The sequence below is a fragment of the Cebidichthys violaceus genome, unplaced genomic scaffold (genome assembly GCF_023349555.1).
Source record: "Cebidichthys violaceus isolate CVI_PGR_0920_01 unplaced genomic scaffold, fCebVio1.0.p SCAF_12, whole genome shotgun sequence".
NCBI classification, from domain to species: Eukaryota; Metazoa; Chordata; class Actinopteri; order Perciformes; family Stichaeidae; genus Cebidichthys; species Cebidichthys violaceus.
Window position 1 is genome coordinate 11368436 of NW_027176285.1, and position 21501 is coordinate 11389936.

At 40.7% G+C, this 21501-nt stretch overlaps 1 protein-coding gene across 1 annotated transcript in view; it reads left to right on the forward strand.

The window, feature by feature from the left end:
- LOC137868755 (unconventional myosin-XVIIIb-like) overlaps positions 1–19815 on the forward strand; it is a 39113-nt gene extending 19298 nt beyond the window's left edge. Inside the window, exons 26-42 of the mRNA XM_068705649.1 lie at positions 2285–2409; positions 2578–2732; positions 3972–4095; positions 4972–5172; positions 5301–5411; positions 7452–7556; positions 8779–8940; positions 9035–9148; positions 9700–9816; positions 9910–9993; positions 10151–10288; positions 10388–10573; positions 14046–14179; positions 14280–14321; positions 17282–17449; positions 17622–18553; positions 19662–19815. Of these exons, the coding sequence (XP_068561750.1) occupies positions 2285–2409; positions 2578–2732; positions 3972–4095; positions 4972–5172; positions 5301–5411; positions 7452–7556; positions 8779–8940; positions 9035–9148; positions 9700–9816; positions 9910–9993; positions 10151–10288; positions 10388–10573; positions 14046–14179; positions 14280–14321; positions 17282–17449; positions 17622–18531 (2876 nt within the window). The 3' untranslated portion in view covers positions 18532–18553; positions 19662–19815. The remainder of the gene's footprint in view (positions 1–2284; positions 2410–2577; positions 2733–3971; positions 4096–4971; positions 5173–5300; positions 5412–7451; positions 7557–8778; positions 8941–9034; positions 9149–9699; positions 9817–9909; positions 9994–10150; positions 10289–10387; positions 10574–14045; positions 14180–14279; positions 14322–17281; positions 17450–17621; positions 18554–19661) is intronic.
- The last annotated feature ends 1686 nt before the right edge of the window (positions 19816–21501 follow it).

The window sequence follows — 21501 nt, forward strand, 5'->3', positions numbered from 1 at the left end:
TAGTATCTAAAATAATGACTTAGTGTCTAAAATAATGACTTGGTATCTAAAATAATGACTTAGTATCTAAAATAATGACTTAGTGTCTAAAATAATGACTTGGTATCTAAAATAATGACTTAGTATCTTAAAATAATGACTTAGTGTCTAAAATAATGACTTGGTATCTAAAATGATGACTTAGTATCTTAAAATAATGACTTAGTGTCTAAAATAATGACTTGGTATCTAAAATAATGACTTAGTATCTAAAATAATGACTTAGTATTTTAAAATAATGACTTAGTATCTTAAAATAATGACTTAATGTCTAAAATAATGACTTAGTATCTAAAATAATGACTTGGTATCTAAAATAATGACTTAGTATTTTAAAATAATGACTTAGTATCTTAAAATAATGACTTAGTGTCTAAAATAATGACTCAGTATCTAAAATAATGACGTAGTATCTAAAATAATGACATAGTATCTTAAAATAATGACTTAGTGTCTAAAATAATGACTCAGTATCTAAAATAATGACGTAGTATCTAAAATAATGACTCAGTATCTAAAATAATGACGTAGTATCTAAAATAATGACTCAGTATCTAAAATAATGACGTAGTATCTAAAATAATGACTCAGTATCTAAAATAATGACTTAGTATCTAAAATAATGACTTAGTATCTAAAATAATGACTTAGTATCTCACAATAATGACTTAGTGTCTAAAATAATGACTTGGTATCTAAAATAATGACTCAGTATCTAAAATAATGACTTAGTATCTAAAATAATGACTTAGTGTCTAAAATAATGACTTGGTATCTAAAATAATGACTTAGTATCTTAAAATAATGACTTAGTGTCTAAAATAATGACTTAGTATCTAAAATAATGACTTAGTATCTAAAATAATGACTTAGTGTCTAAAATAATGACTTAGTATCTAAAATAATGACTCAGTATCTAAAATAATGACTTAGTATCTAAAATAATGACTTAGTGTCTAAAATAATGACTTAGTATCTAAAATAATGACTTAGTGTCTAAAATAATGACTTAGTATCTAAAATAATGACTCAGTATCTAAAATAATGACTTAGTATCTAAAATAATGACTTAGTGTCTAAAATAATGACTTGGTATCTAAAATAATGACTTAGTATCTTAAAATAATGACTTAGTGTCTAAAATAATGACTTGGTATCTAAAATAATGACTTAGTATCTAAAATAATGACTTAGTGTCTAAAATAATGACTTGGTATCTAAAATAATGACTTAGTATCTAAAATAATGACTTAGTGTCTAAAATAATGACTTGGTATCTAAAATAATGACTTAGTATCTTAAAATAATGACTTAGTGTCTAAAATAATGACTTGGTATCTAAAATGATGACTTAGTATCTTAAAATAATGACTTAGTGTCTAAAATAATGACTTGGTATCTAAAATAATGACTTAGTATCTAAAATAATGACTTAGTATTTTAAAATAATGACTTAGTATCTTAAAATAATGACTTAATGTCTAAAATAATGACTTAGTATCTAAAATAATGACTTAGTATTTTAAAATAATGACTTAATACCTCATAATAATGACTTGAAGTTTGTTACAGGATCTTTTTTTCATCACATTGTCAGAAATGTTTTTGCATAGTTAGCAGCTGAGGACATAAAGATCACTCATATCTGTTGATATTTTTACTACAGGCCATTATACTTCTGCAGTTGCCAAGGGTTACAAGCACAGATTGTGGCTCAGCTATTATGAAAATATAGAAATTATGATTTTGTAAGAAAGATATGCCTCATGCAAGGACATACCTCTCAAATTCTGCTCACAAATTTGTGAGATCCTTTGACAGGACATACATCTGAGAGGTGTGGCTCATCATGATGCTGATTAAACAGAATGATTGTTCCACAAACAAAGAAGTTCTGAACGACTTTAGTGGAAATTAATCATCTTCAACAGCGTCTGACACTTACTAATGTACCCAGTAGTATACAAAGTATCTAAAATTGCCTCCAAGTCGATGAACTACAACAATAAAATACTTGTTGGTGATAAAAACAGAATAATATTATATCTATGAGCCGCACTTTTACTTTTGATACTTGAGGTACATTTAGCTGATAATACTGAAGCACCATGTTGAATTGAAGACTTTTTTCCTATTCTGTGGTATTTCTACTTTAATTCAAGTCAAAGATCTGAACACTTCTTCCTCTACTGCTGGTTTTCAAGCTAAAAGAACAGACCAATTAAACATCCGTCTTCCCTCACAGAGAGTGAGCTGGCCATGCAGCTGGAGTGTTGCCAGACGGAGGTCGAATTCGTCCGCAGACGCCTCAAACAGACGGAGGACAAACTGGAGACGGAGAGACAGAGCCGACAGCAGCTCGACGCCAAGGTGAGGCGGGACGCTGTGACGACGTGCATGGCAATGCTGATGAGAGATTAAATGTGTGAAGGTAGTAAGTCTGTGTGTGTGTGTGTGTGTGTGTGTGTGTGTGTGTGTGTGTGTGTATGTGTGTGTGTGTGTGTGTGTGTGTGTGTGTGTGTGTGTGTGTGTGTGTAGGTGGCCTCTCTGCAGGCCCAGCTGGAACAGTCCAGACGGAGCGCGACGGAACTGAAGCGTCACTGTCGCCGCGTGACCTCTGACCTCCAGGACGCCCGAGTCCTCACCGACAGCCTGCAGAGCCGCATGCACGAGGTGGACCGCAAACAGAGGAGGTGTGTGTGTGTGTGTGTGTGTGTGTGTGTGTGTGTGTGTCCACCTGGTCCACTTAACGTTATATTTACATTATATACAGTTATATAATAACTAGTGCTGGGCAACGATTAAAACTTTTAATCGTGATTAATCTCATTGTTATGCGTTCAGTAAGTTCAATAATGAATTCAAAAGTAGTGTATTGCTCACTTTTATTTTAAAAGTACTGCTATATGAACAAAAGTACAATAACATTTGGTTTGAAACACTTAAAACAAATCAGGTTCTTTTTAACAGCAGTACTCCTTTACACAGTAGCAGTTATATTTCTTCACTATCTGTGCTCAGTTACTGACTTTATTTAAACATTCCACTGCTGTGGAACATGAATAAAATGTTCCGCGCACGTTTCATCAAAATGTCTGTCTTCTGTTTTCATGACAGTCAGAGCATTTGAACGCAGCTCCCACTGTTCATCAATATAATGCACCGTAACTCGGAGGTGATGACGGTTACCCGGCGATGTCCGGTAGTCTCCGGTGAGAGCGACAGCTGGTGCACGTTTTTGTAGTCCTCTCCTTCTCATACAACTCGTGTGTTCTTCTTGTGACGGTGCGTCTTGAGGGAGGCTCATACGTGCCGTCATTCGTTGATCCTAAGAACGTTCCTCAGACCGACATCTTCCACGATAGTCGTCCTGCAGTTTGTATCTATCCACTTCTCTGTGGCATTTGTTAGCTTGTCTTTAGTTTATCTATACTTCTCCCACACGCTGCATCAACGTAGTCTGATGAAGACTCCCTCCACCGTTTGTTTGGGTGATTTGCTGACATCAACGGTGTGTATTGCATTTAAGTGATACTTCAGACTCAAAGTACTCCGGTGATAAGAAGAAGAAAAAACTGCGTTAATGCGCGCTAAAATATTTGTCGGCGTTAATTAATTAATGCGTTAACGCGATAATAACGCGTTAAGTTGCCCAGCACTAATAATAACCCTGATATTAGAAAGACGAAGGAGCGAGTTATGGACATTTGAAAAAAAAAGGCAGAATTCAATCAGAAATCAGCAGATTGAAACATTTTCTTCTCAAACATCTGGAGGTAAAAACTGAAGTTCTGATGAAATCTGACTGCTGTGTATAGACTTATACAGACTTATACAGTCGACCATCTCCGACATTAAAGTGTTTACTTTAACCGCTGAATGAAAGCAGCTCTGCAGCGTTTTGAAACATCTTTCTGCTTTTTCTCTCTCAGGTTTGACAGCGAGCTGACTCAGGCTCTGGAGGAAGCCAACACTGAGAGAGAGCAGAAGGACAAAGCCTGTCAGGAAAGCACGGCTCTGGGAGCCGAAATATACGGCCTGCGCCGCAACCTACAGGTGTGTTTGTGTTCACCTGTGAACTAAAACCAGGAAGTAAACCTCGGGCTTCCAACGTCTCAGGCTTCCAACGACACGGGTTGTCAGTTTGTTTTGACGAGCCATGATGACATGATGATGTAACAGTGCTCTTTACGGTAAAAAGAACACGTTATCTATTGAGGAGATTACAGATGTCACAAGTGATTCATGAAGCGCGGTCACACGAGTGAATAGATGCAAATTACATTGCAGATTAATGAGTCAGAGGCTTGTGGAGTCAACGTTTATATTTGATGTACGGCGGACCGTAAATGTTAATGGCCTAATAAAAAGTTTAATGTCGTTAAATCCTTCATGAGATACAGAAGAGAGCCGACGTCTCGCTGCAGAAACAAGATGAAGAAAGACCCACAGTGATGAAATATACAGGATATTTATGTACAATAATGTCAGATTCAAGGAAGAGTAAATCTTAAACATTAAGATGAAAGAAACACATGACACTCCCAAATTGTACAAAGTTACCTAATTTTGAAAATCTGGACGCCATATATGCTGGCGTGAATGTATACTATGTAACCTAAGCTACTGTCCAAAAATAAAAAATAATAGAAAAAGATGAAAGAAACACAACAAAGCAAGTGCAGGTAAAAGAAACACAAAACACATAATACTCACTGTCAGATAGTCTGATATTACAGTAAAACTTTAAAGATCTTTAACTCTGTTACTGAAGTAAAAGTACACCATTACTAGCATCAAAACATACTTAAAATACCTAAATTAAAAGAGCTCATTATGCAGTATTATATGTGTGTGTGTGTGTGTGTGTGTGTGTGTGTGTGTGTGTGTGTGTGTGTGTGTGTGTGTGTGTGTGCGTGCGTGTGTGTGCAGGAGAGCAAGGCGGAGGTGGACCGTCTGCAGAAGCAGAAGGACGAGTTGTGCGCTCAGATCCGTGACCTCAGCCTGCCGGTCGACCTCGCCTCCGATTCGCTGCCCGACCTCAAGAAGCAGCTCCGCCTCCTGGAGGGTCAGAGCGGCGAGAGGGCGCAGGAAGTCTCCGAGCTCACCGCCAAAATACAGCAGCAGCAACAGGTGCTTTCACACAGCCAAGACACATTCACGTTTTGACTCGCTGCTGTCGCTCATCTCTCGCTCCTCCTCCTCCTCCTCCTCCTCCTCTTCTTCTTCCTCTTCCTCTTCCTCTTCTTCTTCTCTCATAGGTCCACATGCGCTTTGAGATGGAGATGGAGAGGATGAAGCAGATGCACCAGAAAGAGTTGGAGGACAAGGAAGAGGAGTTGGAGGACGTGCACAAGTCCTCTCAGAGACGGGTACGTCGATCATATCTCAAGGCCAAGCCGAGGCAGTGTATTCACTGAAGTACAAATGTGAGGTACTTGTACTTCAGAATCTTCCTCTCGTGTCACTTTCTACTTTCTACATTCATCTGACAGCTTCAGTTACTTTAAAAATACACATTTCTTGCACATGAACTGAACGATCTGATCGGAAAATGAAAAATATTTCAATAAACTTTTTGTTATTATTAATGCAAAAAATGCCAAATATCTTTTGGTTCCAGCCTCATAAATGTGAAGATTTGATGCTTTTCTTTTAAATAATTGTAATAATTGTAATGTATATTTATTAATTTGGAGGTTTGGACTGTAGAACTGTTCACAGTTATACAGTTTGTAGGTGGACAAACACCAGATGTGTGTTTTACTACTGCCAAACTCCAGCACAATAGAAGTGTGGTGCTGTTATTACAAATTACATTTATTCAGTAAGTATATGTACTTATCACACAACAATTCAAAACAATTGCACATTAAATCTGGTTTTATTGTAAATATACAGAGAGTTAATTTGCAGAAACAGCAGTTCTTATGAATTACTCAAATAAATAACCTCCAGTTTTATTGATATTCCCTTGAGTGCACAATAAAAAAGATGTTTTAGGAAAATAAAATGAATCAGAGGTTCTTCCTCTGTCCGTTTCTTACAAATGGACCCTAAAGCAACAAAGTGGAGATTACTTTTCTATTTGTTATAATTCAAACTCCAACCAAGGACGTGAGTTTGAACTTTGCATTGTCAGTATTGAGACCTCTGCAGGCTTCACATATGTGTTCACAATAAGATGAAACATTCTCCAAACATCACAAGAGAATAAAATCATGTTCAGTATAAATTCTCCACCATCGCTCAACTCAATAGCAGGAGTTGCGCAATAGAGCAGTATTGTGTTGTTTGTGTGCAGATGGATCTTTTTGAACTTCCTTCCTCGAATGAAAGAAAGAAAAAAAAAATCTTTTCACCGAATAATCCTCTTTTATTTTTTATGTTATGCAACCAGAGAGCAGTTACATCACTTCTCAGCAGTCACATCAACACACAGACGTTCCTACAGGTTTCCTCAGCAAACACATCCTCACACAGTCAGATACAGTGTTGGAATGTTTAGTACATTTAATCAAACATTATTATCATTATTTTATATTATGAGACAATGGGCCCCCTGGGACAAGACCAAAGCCAGACCAAAGGCCCTCCACCTTTCCTACATAGGAGGGTATCTTTGTTGTTGTTTTGTGTGTCTTTGTAGTTCCTTTGTGTGTCTTTGTATTTGTTTTGTGTCTCCTTGTAGTTGTTTGTGTCTCTTTGTTGTCATTATGTGTCTCCTTGTAGTAGTTGTGTGTCTCTTTGTAGTTGTGTTGTGTCTCTTTGTAGTTGTTTTGTGTGTCTTTGTGGTCATTATTAGTCTCTTCCTGGTTGGTACGTGTCTCTTTGAGTGATATTTTGGAGACACTTTGGACCCGTTCAGTAATCCATGTACTAAAGTACTGTACTTAAGTACAAATTTGAAATTCTAATTAAGTTATTTTTGACTGTTAATGTTAAAACATTTCATGTTTCCAGCTTCACAAATGTGAAGATTTCCTTTGAATATTTTATACATTTTATATTTACAGATATTTATTTACTTTACATACTGCCAAGTCGCTTGTTAATTTCCCCAAGGTTTCACGAAAGTGTCATTTTTTAAAATATTAATATATCAGAATTTATTTGTTGATTATTTATAAAAAGTACTGTATTTTTCTCTGCGATGTAGTAGAGTAGAAGTATAAAGTAGTACTTGCGTAAATGTAGTTTCTTCCCTTCGGCAGCAGCTTCAAACCACCAAACTCTGTTTGATTTATTCAACAGCAGATTGTCCGGAGGCCTCAGTTTATTTTTTCCACAGACAATGATTGTTTTCTTGCTTATCATTATGCAACCTGCTGCAGGGAACATTTCCTGTCAGGAGCGATAAAAGATCATTCCGACCGTTTATTTTATCTGTTGGTATGTGTCGGTGTGTGCAGCTGAGGCAGTTGGAGATGCAGTTGGAGCAAGAGTACGAGGAGAAACAGATGGTGATTCATGAGAAGCACGACTTGGAAGGACTCATAGCAACTCTGTGTGACCAGGTACACAAACCACACACACACACACACACACACACACACACACACACACACACTGCAGGCTCACGGGCTCTCTCACGTCGTACATCATTGTTGTCATTATTGTGGGTTAATGTTCTCTAGCTGATGAGTGTGCCGTTCCACAAAACAAGCATATGTTGCAAGGAGGCGGCGGCTAATTTAACACTCTGTCTCCGTCACTCCCAGAATGTAATTGGACTCCTGACAAGTGGCCGGGACCCGGTCTGTAACGGCCAAATAGCTCAAGTCTTTTGAAGGGTTTCAGAGTGAAGAATGTGATTGTGTTTCTCCAGACATGAAACTATTTTAGGGTTCATCTCTTTTAGAAGGGCAGTTTGGATGTATGAGGTTCTTCTCCATAGTCCATAATGTTCTGCTGTGGACATATTTTAGACTCCTAAAATAATCTTCATCAGTTTAATTGAACACTATATTTAGAATGTTTTCACCTCTTTGTCTTGATGTCAGACAAACCTTTCTGAGGAACTGAAGCTGTTATCTATGATCTCTACAAAGACAGCAGACTCCATTCACTAAAACACTGATTCTACCTCTCAGAACACAGGAGCTGTTGGTCTACTGCTGCCTCCGTCTGTTAGTGTGTTTGTGTTGATGTCACAGACTGTATAAGAAGTGGACGTAGTCATCATGATGTGACTCATTAGTTTGTGGATGTTTTGAAGCCTCAAGGTCGGCATTTTTGCCACCGCCATATTGCTTTTAGCAACCAGTGAACAGGAAGTGACCATATCTGGACTGAGGAGGAGGGATGTAGAGACGCCGTATACGTCTCTGGTAGAGACCTGTCAATCACTGTGTAGCCCCGCCCCTAAAGCATAACCTGCTTTATGGTCCGTTTGACTCTAAATGGACCATAATTTACTAAATGAACATCATGCTGTATTGAAGAAGACTTGAAACTAGAGATTGAGACCATAAACTCATGTTTACAATGTTTACTGAGGTAATAAATCAAGAGAGAAGTAGAGTCATTTTCTCATAGACTTCTATACAACCAGAGGAGTCGCCCCCTGGTGGACACTAGAGAGAATGCAGCTTTAACACATGAAGCTTTGACTTCACTTTTTGTTTCTCCAAACTCCATCTACTGTGGTAATACACTGACTATGGAGAAGAACCTCATACAAACACACTTCTAAACATCACTACTGTCCCTTTAAATCTGAGGTGTGTTGTCCTGCAGGTCGGCCACAGAGACTTCGATGTGGAGAAGAAGCTGAAGAGAGACCTGAAGAGGACTCACGCCCTGCTGGCCGATGCCCAGCTGCTTCTCTCCACCGTGGACAACCCGGGGCAGCACCTCCCCAACGGCACGAAGGAGCAGATCGAGCGCCTGCACTGCCAGGTACCCTCACCTGTCCTACGCATTCACCTGACTCCCAGTTTGAGATGCATCCATGCAACTCTCTCTCTCTCTCTTTATGTGTGTCGCCAATTAGCTGGAGGAGAGCGAAGCGAGACGGCTGGAGGTGGAGAGCGTTCATGGGACTCTCTCTCAGGAGCTGGAGAACTCTCAGATTGAGCTGGAAAATATCTGCAAGCAGAAGAGTTTGGTGAGTGTGCCAACAGGTGATTAAAGGAATGTACAGTTAGTGGGGAAACAGGACAAATGCAGATGCTTCCAGAAAAGCTTCAGAGGTTGGTTAGATGAAAATCAAAGTGAGAAGGACCTTGAATTATTTCTGTAACTTTCTTGAAACAGACAAAGGGAGAAAGGAGCCACAGCCAGAGTTCAAACTCCTCTCTCAACTCTCTTATTTCATTCCTGACACAAATGTTTCTGTCATGAATAAAAGAGTGCAACACTATGGATGTCTTCCATGAGAGACGGTATGAGAGTTGGCGAGTTATCATCACATTTAAACAGTAGCATGGATGATGAATTTGATAATGATGCCTTTCATAAGTCTGACAGAGGAATTAGAGATGTGGCCTGAATATGTTACGTAGATTCACTTGAGTTGACTTGAATAATGCTGTTTTCATCTTTCTGTTTAAGAAGGAGCGGAGTCGTCGAATGCATACAAGTTAGAGAGTTAAATATGGTGCACATGTGCAAAAATCCACCAATATATGACCTGACCTCTCTCACCTGTGTGTAAAGGTGGACGAGCAGTTATCCCTGCTGCAGCACGAGAAGGTGGACCTGCTGAAGAGGCTCGAGGAGGACCAGGAGGACCTCAATGAGCTCATGAAGAAGCACAAGGCGCTCATTGCTCAGGTGCTGCTCACAGTTTTTATCTGTTTAGCTTCAATCAATCACTTTGTTTTTTATTATCCCCGATACAAATGTCTCTCTCTTCCTCCTGTTCAGTCCTCCAGTGACATCACTCAGATCAGAGAGCTGCAAGCTGAGCTGGAGGAGGTGAAGAAGCAGAGACACTCTCTGCAGGAGGAGGTGAGCTTTATATTACATTGCAATGGATTTCTGGATCATTTAACCTCCTTGTTACAAGTCTTAATGTTGCACTGGTTTCCACATTCACTCATGCATCGGCACATTAATTTGGCTCTCTAACTGTTGTTCTACACCCCCCCCCCCACCCGTGATGCAGCTCCAGCAGAGCGTGTCGAGGGTGCAGTTCCTGGAGGCGTCCACCGTGGGGCGCAGCATCGTCAGCAAACAGGAGGCGCGCGTATGTGACCTGGAAAATAAACTGGAGTTTCAGAGAGGGCAAGTCAAGAGGTTTGAGGTGAGGCCACATGATCTCAAACATTGTTTTATTCTACATGTCTCTGCTTGGGGGGGGTTCAGACTTCTTTAAATGTCGTCCCACTTCCGTGATTTGCAGGTGCTGGTGTTGCGTTTGAGGGACAGCGTGGTCCGTCTGGGAGAAGAGCTGGAGCAGAGCGCCCAGGCCGAGGCTCGGGAGCGAGAGAACGCCCGCTACTACCAGCAGCGCCTGCAGGACATGAGGCTGGAGATGGAGGAGTTGGTCCAGAGAGAGCAGGACAGCAGCCGCAGGCGCATGGAGCTGGTAAATCATTGAACCTGTTTTCCTAGCAACCAAAATCCTACTGTTAATGTTGTCAGTGTGCTCTCCCGTATTCTCCCAAACATCAACTTTTCATAATAGTCTAATAGTCTTTGCAGGTGGCAACCTCCGGTTCTGCCGAGTGAAGACGATGCTTCATGTGTTAAAGCTGCATTCTCTCTAATGACCATCTGGGGGCGACTCTACTTCTCTCTTGATTGAGCATCCCCTGCTTTATGGTCTGTTTGACTCTAAATGGACCATCATTTACTAAATGAACATCATGCTGTATTGAAGAAGACTTGAAACTAGAGATTGAGACCATAAACTCATGTTTACAATGTTTTCTGAGGGAATAAATCAAGAGAGAAGTAGAGTCATTTTCTCATAGACTTCTATACAACCAGAGGAGTCGCCCCCTGATGGACACTAGAAAGAATGCAGCTTTAACACATGAAGCTTTGACTTCACTTGGCAGAACCAGGTCTGAAGGAAACAAAATCCACCTACCAGCTCTAGATGTCTTCTTTCTTTTAATTTCCTCTCATCCCCTTTTTTATTTTACTCTCTCACATCCGACCTTTTAAGTCACACTCTTTAAATAAAAAGGAAATAAAAACAACAGTCACGTCACATGAAGAAGCCTCTTTTTCCCAGAGATGGAGATAATTGTAGGGACACGTTTCTTTGGCGTTCCTGCCACCTGCAGACCAATCACCAGCGCTGCTATGAATGAACCCACACTATTCTCATCCAAGCTGGGAGACAACATTTTTTAAACAGCCCATGGCGAGAAACACTTCCTCCAGGCGATGTGGTGAAAGTACGCCTCTCGTCTCCGCTGTTCAAAAACAACAGCTGGTGAATTATCTAGAACATTAGAAAATATCACTGTGGTTACTGCCAGAGTTTGATCATCGGCAGCACCGCCAGCAGGACGGAGGCTTCCTGCACACGTTCACACACTCTTTATTTTAATAATTATATTTTAGGAAAACAGGATGTGGTTACAAAATATAGACTTTAGATCCTCAAGAACCTCACTGAGCTGGTTTACTTTACCCGCACAGGTCAGAAAACTACACAAATAAATAACTTTTCTATAATTTATCTGATGTAATCTGATGTAAATATTTAAAAAAAAAAAAAAAATTCTGTAGAAGAAGAAAGAAAAGATAGCTTCTTGGCTTTCTCCAACCTTCTGGTAAACAGTGTTGTTTTGGTTCCCAGTAAACAGAACAATTACAAAAACAAAATGAAACAGAGACGACACTTTGAACAAATCTGCTTCTCTTCTTCCAGACCGACAAGCTGCTCAGTTTCCACATTGATATTTTAAATATAAAATATCTCATCTGGTATTCTTATATGATACTTTTGATAATACTTGCAACGAGTATTTTATGTTTACCCAAGAAAAGAATTTTCTTTGTATAAAGTACTGTAATTGTAATTATTTATCCAAACATTGTAAGCTCCCTTAATAGTTCACAGGCCGACCTCAACACAGTTTTTCTTTTTGTTGTTGTTGTGAATCTCTGGTCACTTTGTGTGTCTTTGCAGCAGTTTTGCATCTCATTGTAGTTGTTTTGTTGCCTCTTTGCAGTTGGTTGGAGTCCCTTTGTAGTTGTTTTGTGTTGCTTTGTGGTCATTCTGTGAGTCTTTGTAGTTGTTTTGTGCCTCTATGTAGTATTCTTGTTTCTCTTTATAGTTGTTTGGTCTTTATACATTGTTTTGGTCTCTTTATAGTATTTTTGACTCTGTTTAGTTGCTTTATGTCTCTTTGTGGTTGTTTTGTGTTTCTTTATAGTTGTTTGGTTTCTATACAGTTGTTTTTGTATCTTTGTGGTCGTTTTGTGTCTCTTTGTAGTTGTTTGGTCTTCATACAGTTGTTTTCGTCAGTTTGAGTCTCTTCCTGGTTGGTACATGGGGAAGCCTCCTGATACTTTGGACCCCCGGTCTTTTACCTGGTAGGCCTGTTCAGTAATCCATCCATGTCATCGCCATGTGTCTGGATCTTAACATTATACATTCTATTTTTTCTAGGTTTTAGGAGTCCATTTAGGTATCATAAAGACACAGTAGACAGATTATTATATCGATGAATAGATCTGAATCATTTCTCCAGTTAAACTGAGACTTCATTGTGTTTTTTTTCTTGTTCACAGCAGATTTCTTCGTGACCTCTGAGAAAAAGAGAAGGAGCTTCAATAATTATTCAGTTATTAGCACAAAGCAAGCAACACACACACACACACACACACACACACACACACACACACAAGGATGCCCTTTAACAACCTAACACACTCACACACACACACACACACACACACACACACACACACACACACACACACACACGGCCTGCGTGAATAGACATATTCATACACACACACATGCTCATACACTCCTCCTCCTCCTCCTCCTCCGTTCTTAACGTCATCTCTCCTTCATCCCGCTTTCTCTCTCTGACTGTGATTAATCCTCATTGTCTCTTCAAGGTTATGGCACACACACACACTCACACACACACACACACACACACACACACACACATTCATACATGGTTATGTGTCTCTATGACAACCGCTGCACCAACACCCGTCTCCTCAAAGCCAACAAAGCCAATAACTTTGAAAGCCTAGAAGCTTTTGTGTGTGTGTGTGTGTGTGTGTGTGTGTGTGTGTGTGTGTGTGTGTGTGTGTGCGACAGGATGCTAATGAGACAGAACAACAACAAAAAAAACCTAAGAAAACAGACTAGATTAATTAATAAATCACTCTATTCTCCCAATGTCAGCATGCAAATGTAACTGAGGTCGTAGGACTGTATGTGAGAGAGGACGTGCGATTGGTCGTCACGCCAAACAGTGTTTGATTGATGAGATAATAAAGAAGAGAATGAAGGTAATTGCTGTGGCTGATTGGACCTCGGGGTCTTCACAGGTTGTCGGGTAGGAGGATGCTCGTTAAAGGGAGGCAACAACCAAAGGTTCTGAAAAGTGAAGCCGATGCTTTATGTCATAAAGCTGCATTCTCTCTAGTGTCCATCAGGGGGCGACTCCTCTGGTTGTATAGAAGTCTATGAGAAAATGACTCTACTTCTCTCTTGATTTATTACCTCAGTAAACATTGTAAACATGAGTTTATGGTCTCAATCTCTAGTTTCAAGTCTTCTTCAATACAGCATGATGTTCATTTAGTACATTATGGTCCATTTAGAGTCAAACAGACTATAAAGCAGGGTATGCTTTAGGGGCGGGGCTACATAGTGATTGACGGTGTCTACGTCACTCCTCCTCAGTCCAGATATGGTCACTTCCTGTTTACTGGTCGCAATAAAACAAGATGGCGATGACCAAATCGCAGATCTCAAGTCCACAAACCAACATCGCGATGAATACGTCCACTTCTTATCTACCGTCACCTTCGTGTCAAACAAACCTCATTTTGATCTCACCTTTGTTCTGCAGGAGATGCAGGTGGAGGAGCTCAACGCCGTCCGTCAGACGTTACAGGCCGACCTGGAGACGTCCATTCGCCGCATCGTGGACCTGCAGGCCGCCCTGGAGGAGGTGGAGTCCAGCGACGAGAGCGACTCTGAAAGGTACGCGGTACCTTCGCCGAGAGGGTTTAACCTCCTCTGCCTTAAAATTATCACATCCGTTTATAACGCAACCTTTTCACCACTCTGTCCTTCACTCCAGCGTTCAAACTGCTGTGGAGTCCTTGACTCGAAAGAAAGAGCTGTAAGAACCTCATGAATGTGTGTGTGACATAAATATGAAAGATAACTTGACCTCTTCAAGGATCATTGTTTTCTGTTAGTTTTGGTCATAATTTCTATCAGTTATGATAAAAACAAACTCACTGAAGGGATTGTTGAAATCTGAGAACACAGAGTTACAAAGATGTCAGATTTTTAAAAACAGTAAACCTTTCTTCTTCTTCTTCTTCTTCTTCTTCTTCTTCTTCTTCTTCTTCTTCTTCTTCTTCTTCTTCTTCTTCTTCTTCTTCACCTGTCACGTTCCAAACATCTTCATTCATTATTCAACTGTTAACAATTTAAAGAGGATATTTCGTTTATGTATTCGAATTGTCATGAGCTGTGTTTTCCATTCAATTGTCAAGCAAATTTTTAAGCAAACTTTTTGAAATTTTACAAAAAGGAAATATGAATTTCGTGCATTTTGAGCAAATAAAATCCAAAGTGTAGTTTGATCAGAAGTTGGCACTGTCGGCTACACTTTAAATTCTACTTTCCATAAGCAACTGAGAGGATATGTGTTCATATATTCCACTTTCAACTCTCAAGCTAATTTAAAGCAAAACTTTTAAAGTGTCGCAAAAAGAAATGCAATTTAGACGCTTTTCTTTTTGAACTGGTTTGGTGCAAATAAACCGCATTGTTTGGTCAGAAGTTGGCGCTATCAGCTGAACTTTTAGCGTTGATTAAACTTTTGACTTGGAGTCGTGACAAGAAAATGTTTGAATCCTTTATACTTCAAGCAGGTTTCTCCTCTCAGTAAACCGACTTTCTCTAAGCTACTCAAAGTTCTCTGTTTTGTCCTCCCATCCCTGTTTTTTTTGCCCAGTTGAGGAAGTTTTATGGATTTTTTTGTTTCCATCCAGCTTATATATATATATATATATATATATATATATATATATATATATACGTATGTATATATATATTGATACTTCAAAAAGGTGCTGATATGGATCCGCTAGTGATGTCATTGTGTTCACAGATTTGAGCAAATAACTTGGTGAGTACAATTTAGTTTTTATTGAAGGAAACTGAGGAAATGATGGCCAAAAGTACAAAAATTATCCTTTAATGTGACTCAAGTGAAAATGGCTACGTGCATGACTACTAACAGTCCATAAGCCACTGCTGCACCTTTAAAGTTACTGTGAGGAACTGTTGGTCCCCGTGGACTAAAGTGGTAGTGTCTCTGAGCACCAGACTCCCTCATGTTACTGCAGCAGGGTCTGACAGTCTGCCCCTCTCAGTCCTGGTTCTGGTTCTCCCGTGCCTCCCTTCCCTCCAGCGGGTGAGGCAATACGTCCTGGATCTCCAGCAGCGTGGTGTCGGTGTTGGCTCCCAGAGAGGAGAAGCTCTGCTCCTGGAGGAGGAGGAGGAGGAGACGTCGCTGCTGCTGCCGGGAGCTGAGCTCTCCTCCTCCCTCCGGAGCTCCGGATCTGGGTCCGTCCACGGTGGACCGGTCTCTACTGAAGGATCTGGGTCTGTCCACAGTGGACCGGTCTCTGCTGGAGGATCTGGGTCTGTCCACGGTGGACCGGTCTCTGCTGGATTATCTGGGTCTGTCCACGGTGGACCGGTCTCTGCTGGAAGATCTGGGTCTGTCCGCGGTGGGCCGGTCTCTGCTGGAGTCTGAGCTAAAGGAGGTTCTGGTGAACCTGCATGATGTCATCTGGTTTCACCAGAATCCTACCCGGTGGCACCGATGACGAGCATTAAGAATAACTCTATAGAAATAGACCATCTTCTCTCTGATGGTCTATTTACTGATGGAGGTCTGATAGAGGATCAGGACTAAACTGAGACTGGTTCATATAGAGGATCAGGACTACACTGAGACTGGTTCAGAACCAAGTCAAAATTCCTCACAGTGACTTTAAATCTAAAGTATATCAGACATCTTTTTACGGTTGCTTCATAATTTGCAATGTTCCTACTTTTCCAGAAGCATACAGACCAGATAAGAATCTAAATAACAAAGTGCTGTTCGGTGGTGGATTATGAATGTCGTACAAGAGTCTTTATGCTGATATAATAATCAACCTGACTTGGATGGAAATCAATGGTTTCCTAGCAGGAAGGAAGGAAAATGGCATTCATTGATCTAAAAACCTGCCCTATATGCAACTTCTTTCTAAATGATGGCATGAGCATTTGTTGTTCTAACATTCTAAGTAACTGTGGTTCGGTCTGTGAGGGGATGGAAGCATAATATAGTATTATTTATTGTACTACTGGGGCAATAATATACTGTACAAAACGGCTTTAAGGGCATTTGTTTAGCAAGTCCGAATCAGAGTGAAACTGATTTCACGTTTTTTTCTTCCGTTTCACCACAAAATAAAGGCGGACCGAATTAATCAAGATATTTGCTGAGGGGCGTGAACGAAGGAGAAGGGCCAACGAATTTTCACTTTGACTCAGCGCTGAGCACACAAATCCCTTCTGCTCCAGTTTATCTCAAATTGCTTGATAAAAGTCTCTTATATATGGACTTTATTTAGCATACTCTGTGTGTTCTCTTCGGCCCAGATGTCAAGCAAGCTGTCGTCTACCTGTGTCCATCTCAACAAATGTCCTCCCATGCAGGCAGCCTGCGTTTTGGTTTACTTCCTGCAAATGTGGTCGTATTATGTTCTCACTGCAAACCAAACCACACAAGGGTTCTCTTGGTTCTTTTGGTCCACATCAGATCATATAGGTCTACATGTGTAAAACTTTAAACCTGCAGCTTTTAATCAGACAGATGGCATCTTTGACAGATGATTATAATATCTGAAATAAGAAATCCTCCTGTGACTTGCAGTGGAATCATCGACTGTGTGTTGAGCTGCAGCCTGTAATGTGTTTGCATGCTCATGATGCAGCTAATGGAGCTAAAGAATGAAGTGTGGGGGGGGTGTCTCTATTGTACCTGTGATTAAGTGTGACGTCGCTCTGCAGCGACTCAGTGTCCAGTGTCGGCTCCATCGGGACGGAGGATGTGGGAGAGGGGATCCGTCATTGGTTGGGAGTTCCCAGAGGAGGGTCCCGTGCCGGTGGCAGCAGTACCATCAGCAGCCAGGGGGGGCGCCAGTCTGTTGCTGAAACCATGAGCACCTACAGCTTCCGGTGAGCCCAGAAAACTTCACAGTTATTAGATCAGAAAATAAACCGGCAGCTATTTTGATAACTCATTCATTGTTTTGTTAATTTTTCAAGGAAAAATTACAAACTTTCTCGGCTGATTTGCTGTTTTTCTTTGTCTTAAATGACAGTAATTGTCTCATTTCTTCTTCTACAGTTCTTGCGTGGATGACGAGGGCTCTGAGGCCAGTGGTCCGGGTCCCAGAGGTCCCAGTCGGGCCCCGTCCTCCTCTGCTCTGTCCGAGCTGCTGGACGGACTCCGTAAACGCCGAGCCGGCGGCGAAGCTGACGAAGGAGCCGGTAGCGCCGTCTCCCTGCCGGTTTACCAAACCACCGCGGCCTCGACCCTCAGACGGAGAGCCTCGGCCCTCTCCCTCGGCCCCGGCGGTGACCCCCAGGAGCCCCGGCCGGGCCCCGGCATCCTCAAACCGCCGTCCCCGCTCTTGCCTCGCGCCGCCAGTGCTCGCTCCGTCAGCGACGCTCATCTGACGTCCGGTGCCAAACTCTCTCGCTTCAACTCGAGCGACTCCCTCTCTTCGGTTCCCTCACTGCCTCGCCTCTCCTCCTTGGCGTCCACTGGGTCCTCCTCCATCCCGGAAGAGGACCCGGACGAACGTCTGCGTTCCAGGACGACCCCCACGCAACGTTCGCCGCAGGCACTGAGGCGGTACATGCTGGGTAGTCTCACTGCAGAGGAGGGAGGCGAAGGCTTGTTGGGTTCTGAACCCATGGTGTTCCAAAACCGCCGCCTGATTGAGGACCGCGACGACGACGCCTCCGACATCCTGCCCGCCATCCGGAGAGCTCAGTCCACCAGCAGCCTGGCCGGCTCGGTGAGAGGAGGCCGGAGGGCGCTGAGCGTCCACTTTGGGGAGCTGCCTCCTTCGACCCGCGGCAGGAAAAGCTCCGAGTCCTCCAGCTCGGGCGGTTCTGGAGGAAGTTCTCAGGGAGGCGGGTCCAGACGCAGGTTTGACAGGCCGCAGGGGGAAAGACTGGAGGCCGAGGGCAGCGAGGGGGGAGACGTGGCTTCGGTCATGAAGAGATACCTGAAGAAGGAGACTGACTGATGCAGAGGAGGTGAGCTCTCAGGTGAGTAAAGGTGCTAACTAGAAACCATCTAGGGTTCTTCTGCTTGTCCTCATTGGAGAATCCACATTTTAGTTCCTGGTAAAACGTTTTTTATAACGGTTACACCTGGAACCCTTTCAGATGGTTCTACCTAAAGGGTTACACCTTGAACCGTCTGTGAAAGGTTCCACTCAAAACCCCCAATGAGAGGGTCTACAGAAAACCATACGGTGTAATGGCTCCATCCTCTGATGTCCTGTCCAGAAACTTTCCACCTTCTAAGAATGCTAAGAAGAACCCACCCAGGGGAACGCATAGTTTTTCAAAGACCCCTTGAAAAACCTTTACTTCAGAATAGGGTTCATTGGATGAAAAGGGTTCTTCATAGAACCCTTACAAAGAAACATTAAAAACTCTTTCTTTAAAAAGGGTTCCTTTGCTGAAAAGGGTTCTAATGGATGACAATGTAGGTCAGTCTACCACTTTAGTCCAGACTGAAATATCTCAACAACTATTGGATGGATTGTAATGGAATTTTGTATAGACGTTCATGGTCCCCAGAGGATGAAGCCTGATAACTTTGGTGATCCTCTGACTCCTCTCTAGTGCCACCATGAGGCTGACATTTGCAGTTTTGTAAAATATCTGCTAAACAACAACTGTTAAATGTATTTTCATGAAATGTGGTTCATGTTCCCCTGATGATGACTTATAATATCTATTTCTTTTTTAAATCAGAATCATCAACATTTCTATACTTTGCCTGCAGCACTAATGGTATTCCCATCAGCCTCAGCTGTATTTTGTGTTCAGTGATTATTAGCAGATGTTAAATGTGATCGCAAACTGAAACCACAGAAAAAAAACTACAAGAAACCATCATTAATTATATGTTATGGTTATGAAGGTTGTAAAACATCAGTTTGTCCCAAATGAGAACTTGTCTTCTTTGGTCTCAGTCTATTTTTAGTCCTAGTTCACCTTTCAGTGTAATGATCCTGAGGTGTTTGACTAAAAACAGGCCCAGACCTGAACAGTATATCTGGCTGCACCTCATCATCACCCTCCCTCTGTTTTTTCCAGCATCCTCTCTGTTCTGACCACCTTGTTTTTTTTTATCTTCCATCAGTTTGTCCTCATCCAGCTGTGAGCTTCTCAGACTGAAAACGGCAAAGAAACAAGTCTCAAGTCCAGAACGATCTTTTTATTTTGAAAGCCTGAAAATACATCAGCTGTATTTTCACAAAAGCACTGTTTGTATATGAATAAACAAATTTAACTAACTCTTTTGCTTTGTGAATTTATTCAACGCATCCTCTTACGAAAAGTTACTCCTTCATTTTTGTGGGTTTTTCTACAAAAGTCCAGTAAAACCTGTCAAATTCTCCTCGGTCTTTTCAAAATAAAGGTTTAGAAAAAGGATGGACTTTGAGGTACTTGTACTTTACTGAGGTATTTCTACTCATGCTACTTTATAAATATATATATATATATATATATATATATATATATATAAATATATAAATATAATATATATATATATTTTTTTTTATATATATATATATATATATATATATAAAAATATATAAATATAATATATATATATATATATATATATATATTTATAAAGTAGCATGAGTAGAAATACCTGTATTTCATATCTTTGTATTGCTACTTTTCTTTAAATTATACGTCTTCTGCTGGCATTTTATGATTTTATATTTAAACATTTTAAATATCTGTATTTTTTTTACACCTTTAATCCAGAGAGTGAATTGAACACAGCATTATTTTTCAGAAACACTCTGATTTACAGAATATTCACACGGTGATTCACACCTGAGAGCTGTGAAGCCGGATACACTAAACCATCATTTTTGTCATTTTGCAACCGTCCGCAGCAGCAGAACCAAATCTGAGAGGAGAACCGGCCAAGAACCAAATGCCACCCAAACGGTTCTACGGCTTGATGGTTAAGATCATTCTACAGATTCACTATTAGGGTTCTGATGTATTTTCTCTCAATAATCAATGAGGAAGTTCCATTTTTATATTTTTATATAATGCAAAAGTGTTTGGAAATGTTTTTATGAAAATAGTTTAAAAAACATCTTGTTGATCTCATTGAAAAATGGAAACAAATCTATTGAAAATAGTCAAAATGATATAACTTGCCATACAAACAAAATCCCATTCATAAAACACCCAAAACCTTGGTGTCCGTGTCTCTCAGCTCTGAGCTGATTGGTTTACTCGTTCAGACAGAAGAAAGTGATTCTGTTCATTTCTTCTTGTTAGTAGAAAAAGAAACAAACTGCAGTGAAGAAGAAAACACACCATCCTGATGCAGTAGATAAAGAATGTGCAGCGTTTCCAACCACTGCAGCAGCTGATTTATTCCTCTGTGAAGGGGACAATCATTTGTAAAGTGAAGTTATTTTCTTGTTGGAATAAGAAATCAGCTTCTTGGGATTGTTTGACTCTAATCATCGTACAATTAGTCCCATGGGGAAGAGAGAAGAGTGAATCAACGTTACTGCCAATCGAGCTGTCACTAAACATATTTCTGTTACGCTTCCTGAGAAACTTTCATTCTAGTAAAGCACATAAGCAGTTTACAAAGAAAGACGGCAGAAGAAATTATTATCCAGCTAAAGATGTTAAAAATCATTATTATACCTGAAGACAACCTCCAGTTCTTTAAAGTGAAGTCAGTTCTTCATGTGTTAAAGCTGCATTCTCTCTAGTGTCCATCAGGGGGCGACTCCTCTGGTTGTATAGAAGTCTATGGGAAAATGACTCTACTTCTCTCTTGATTTATTACCTCAGTAAATATTGTAAACATGAGTTTATGGTCTCAATCTCTAGTTTCAAGTCTTCTTCAATACAGCATGATGTTCATTTAGTAAGTTATGGTCCATTTAGAGTCAAACAGACCATAAAGCAGGGTATGCTTTAGGGGCGGGGTA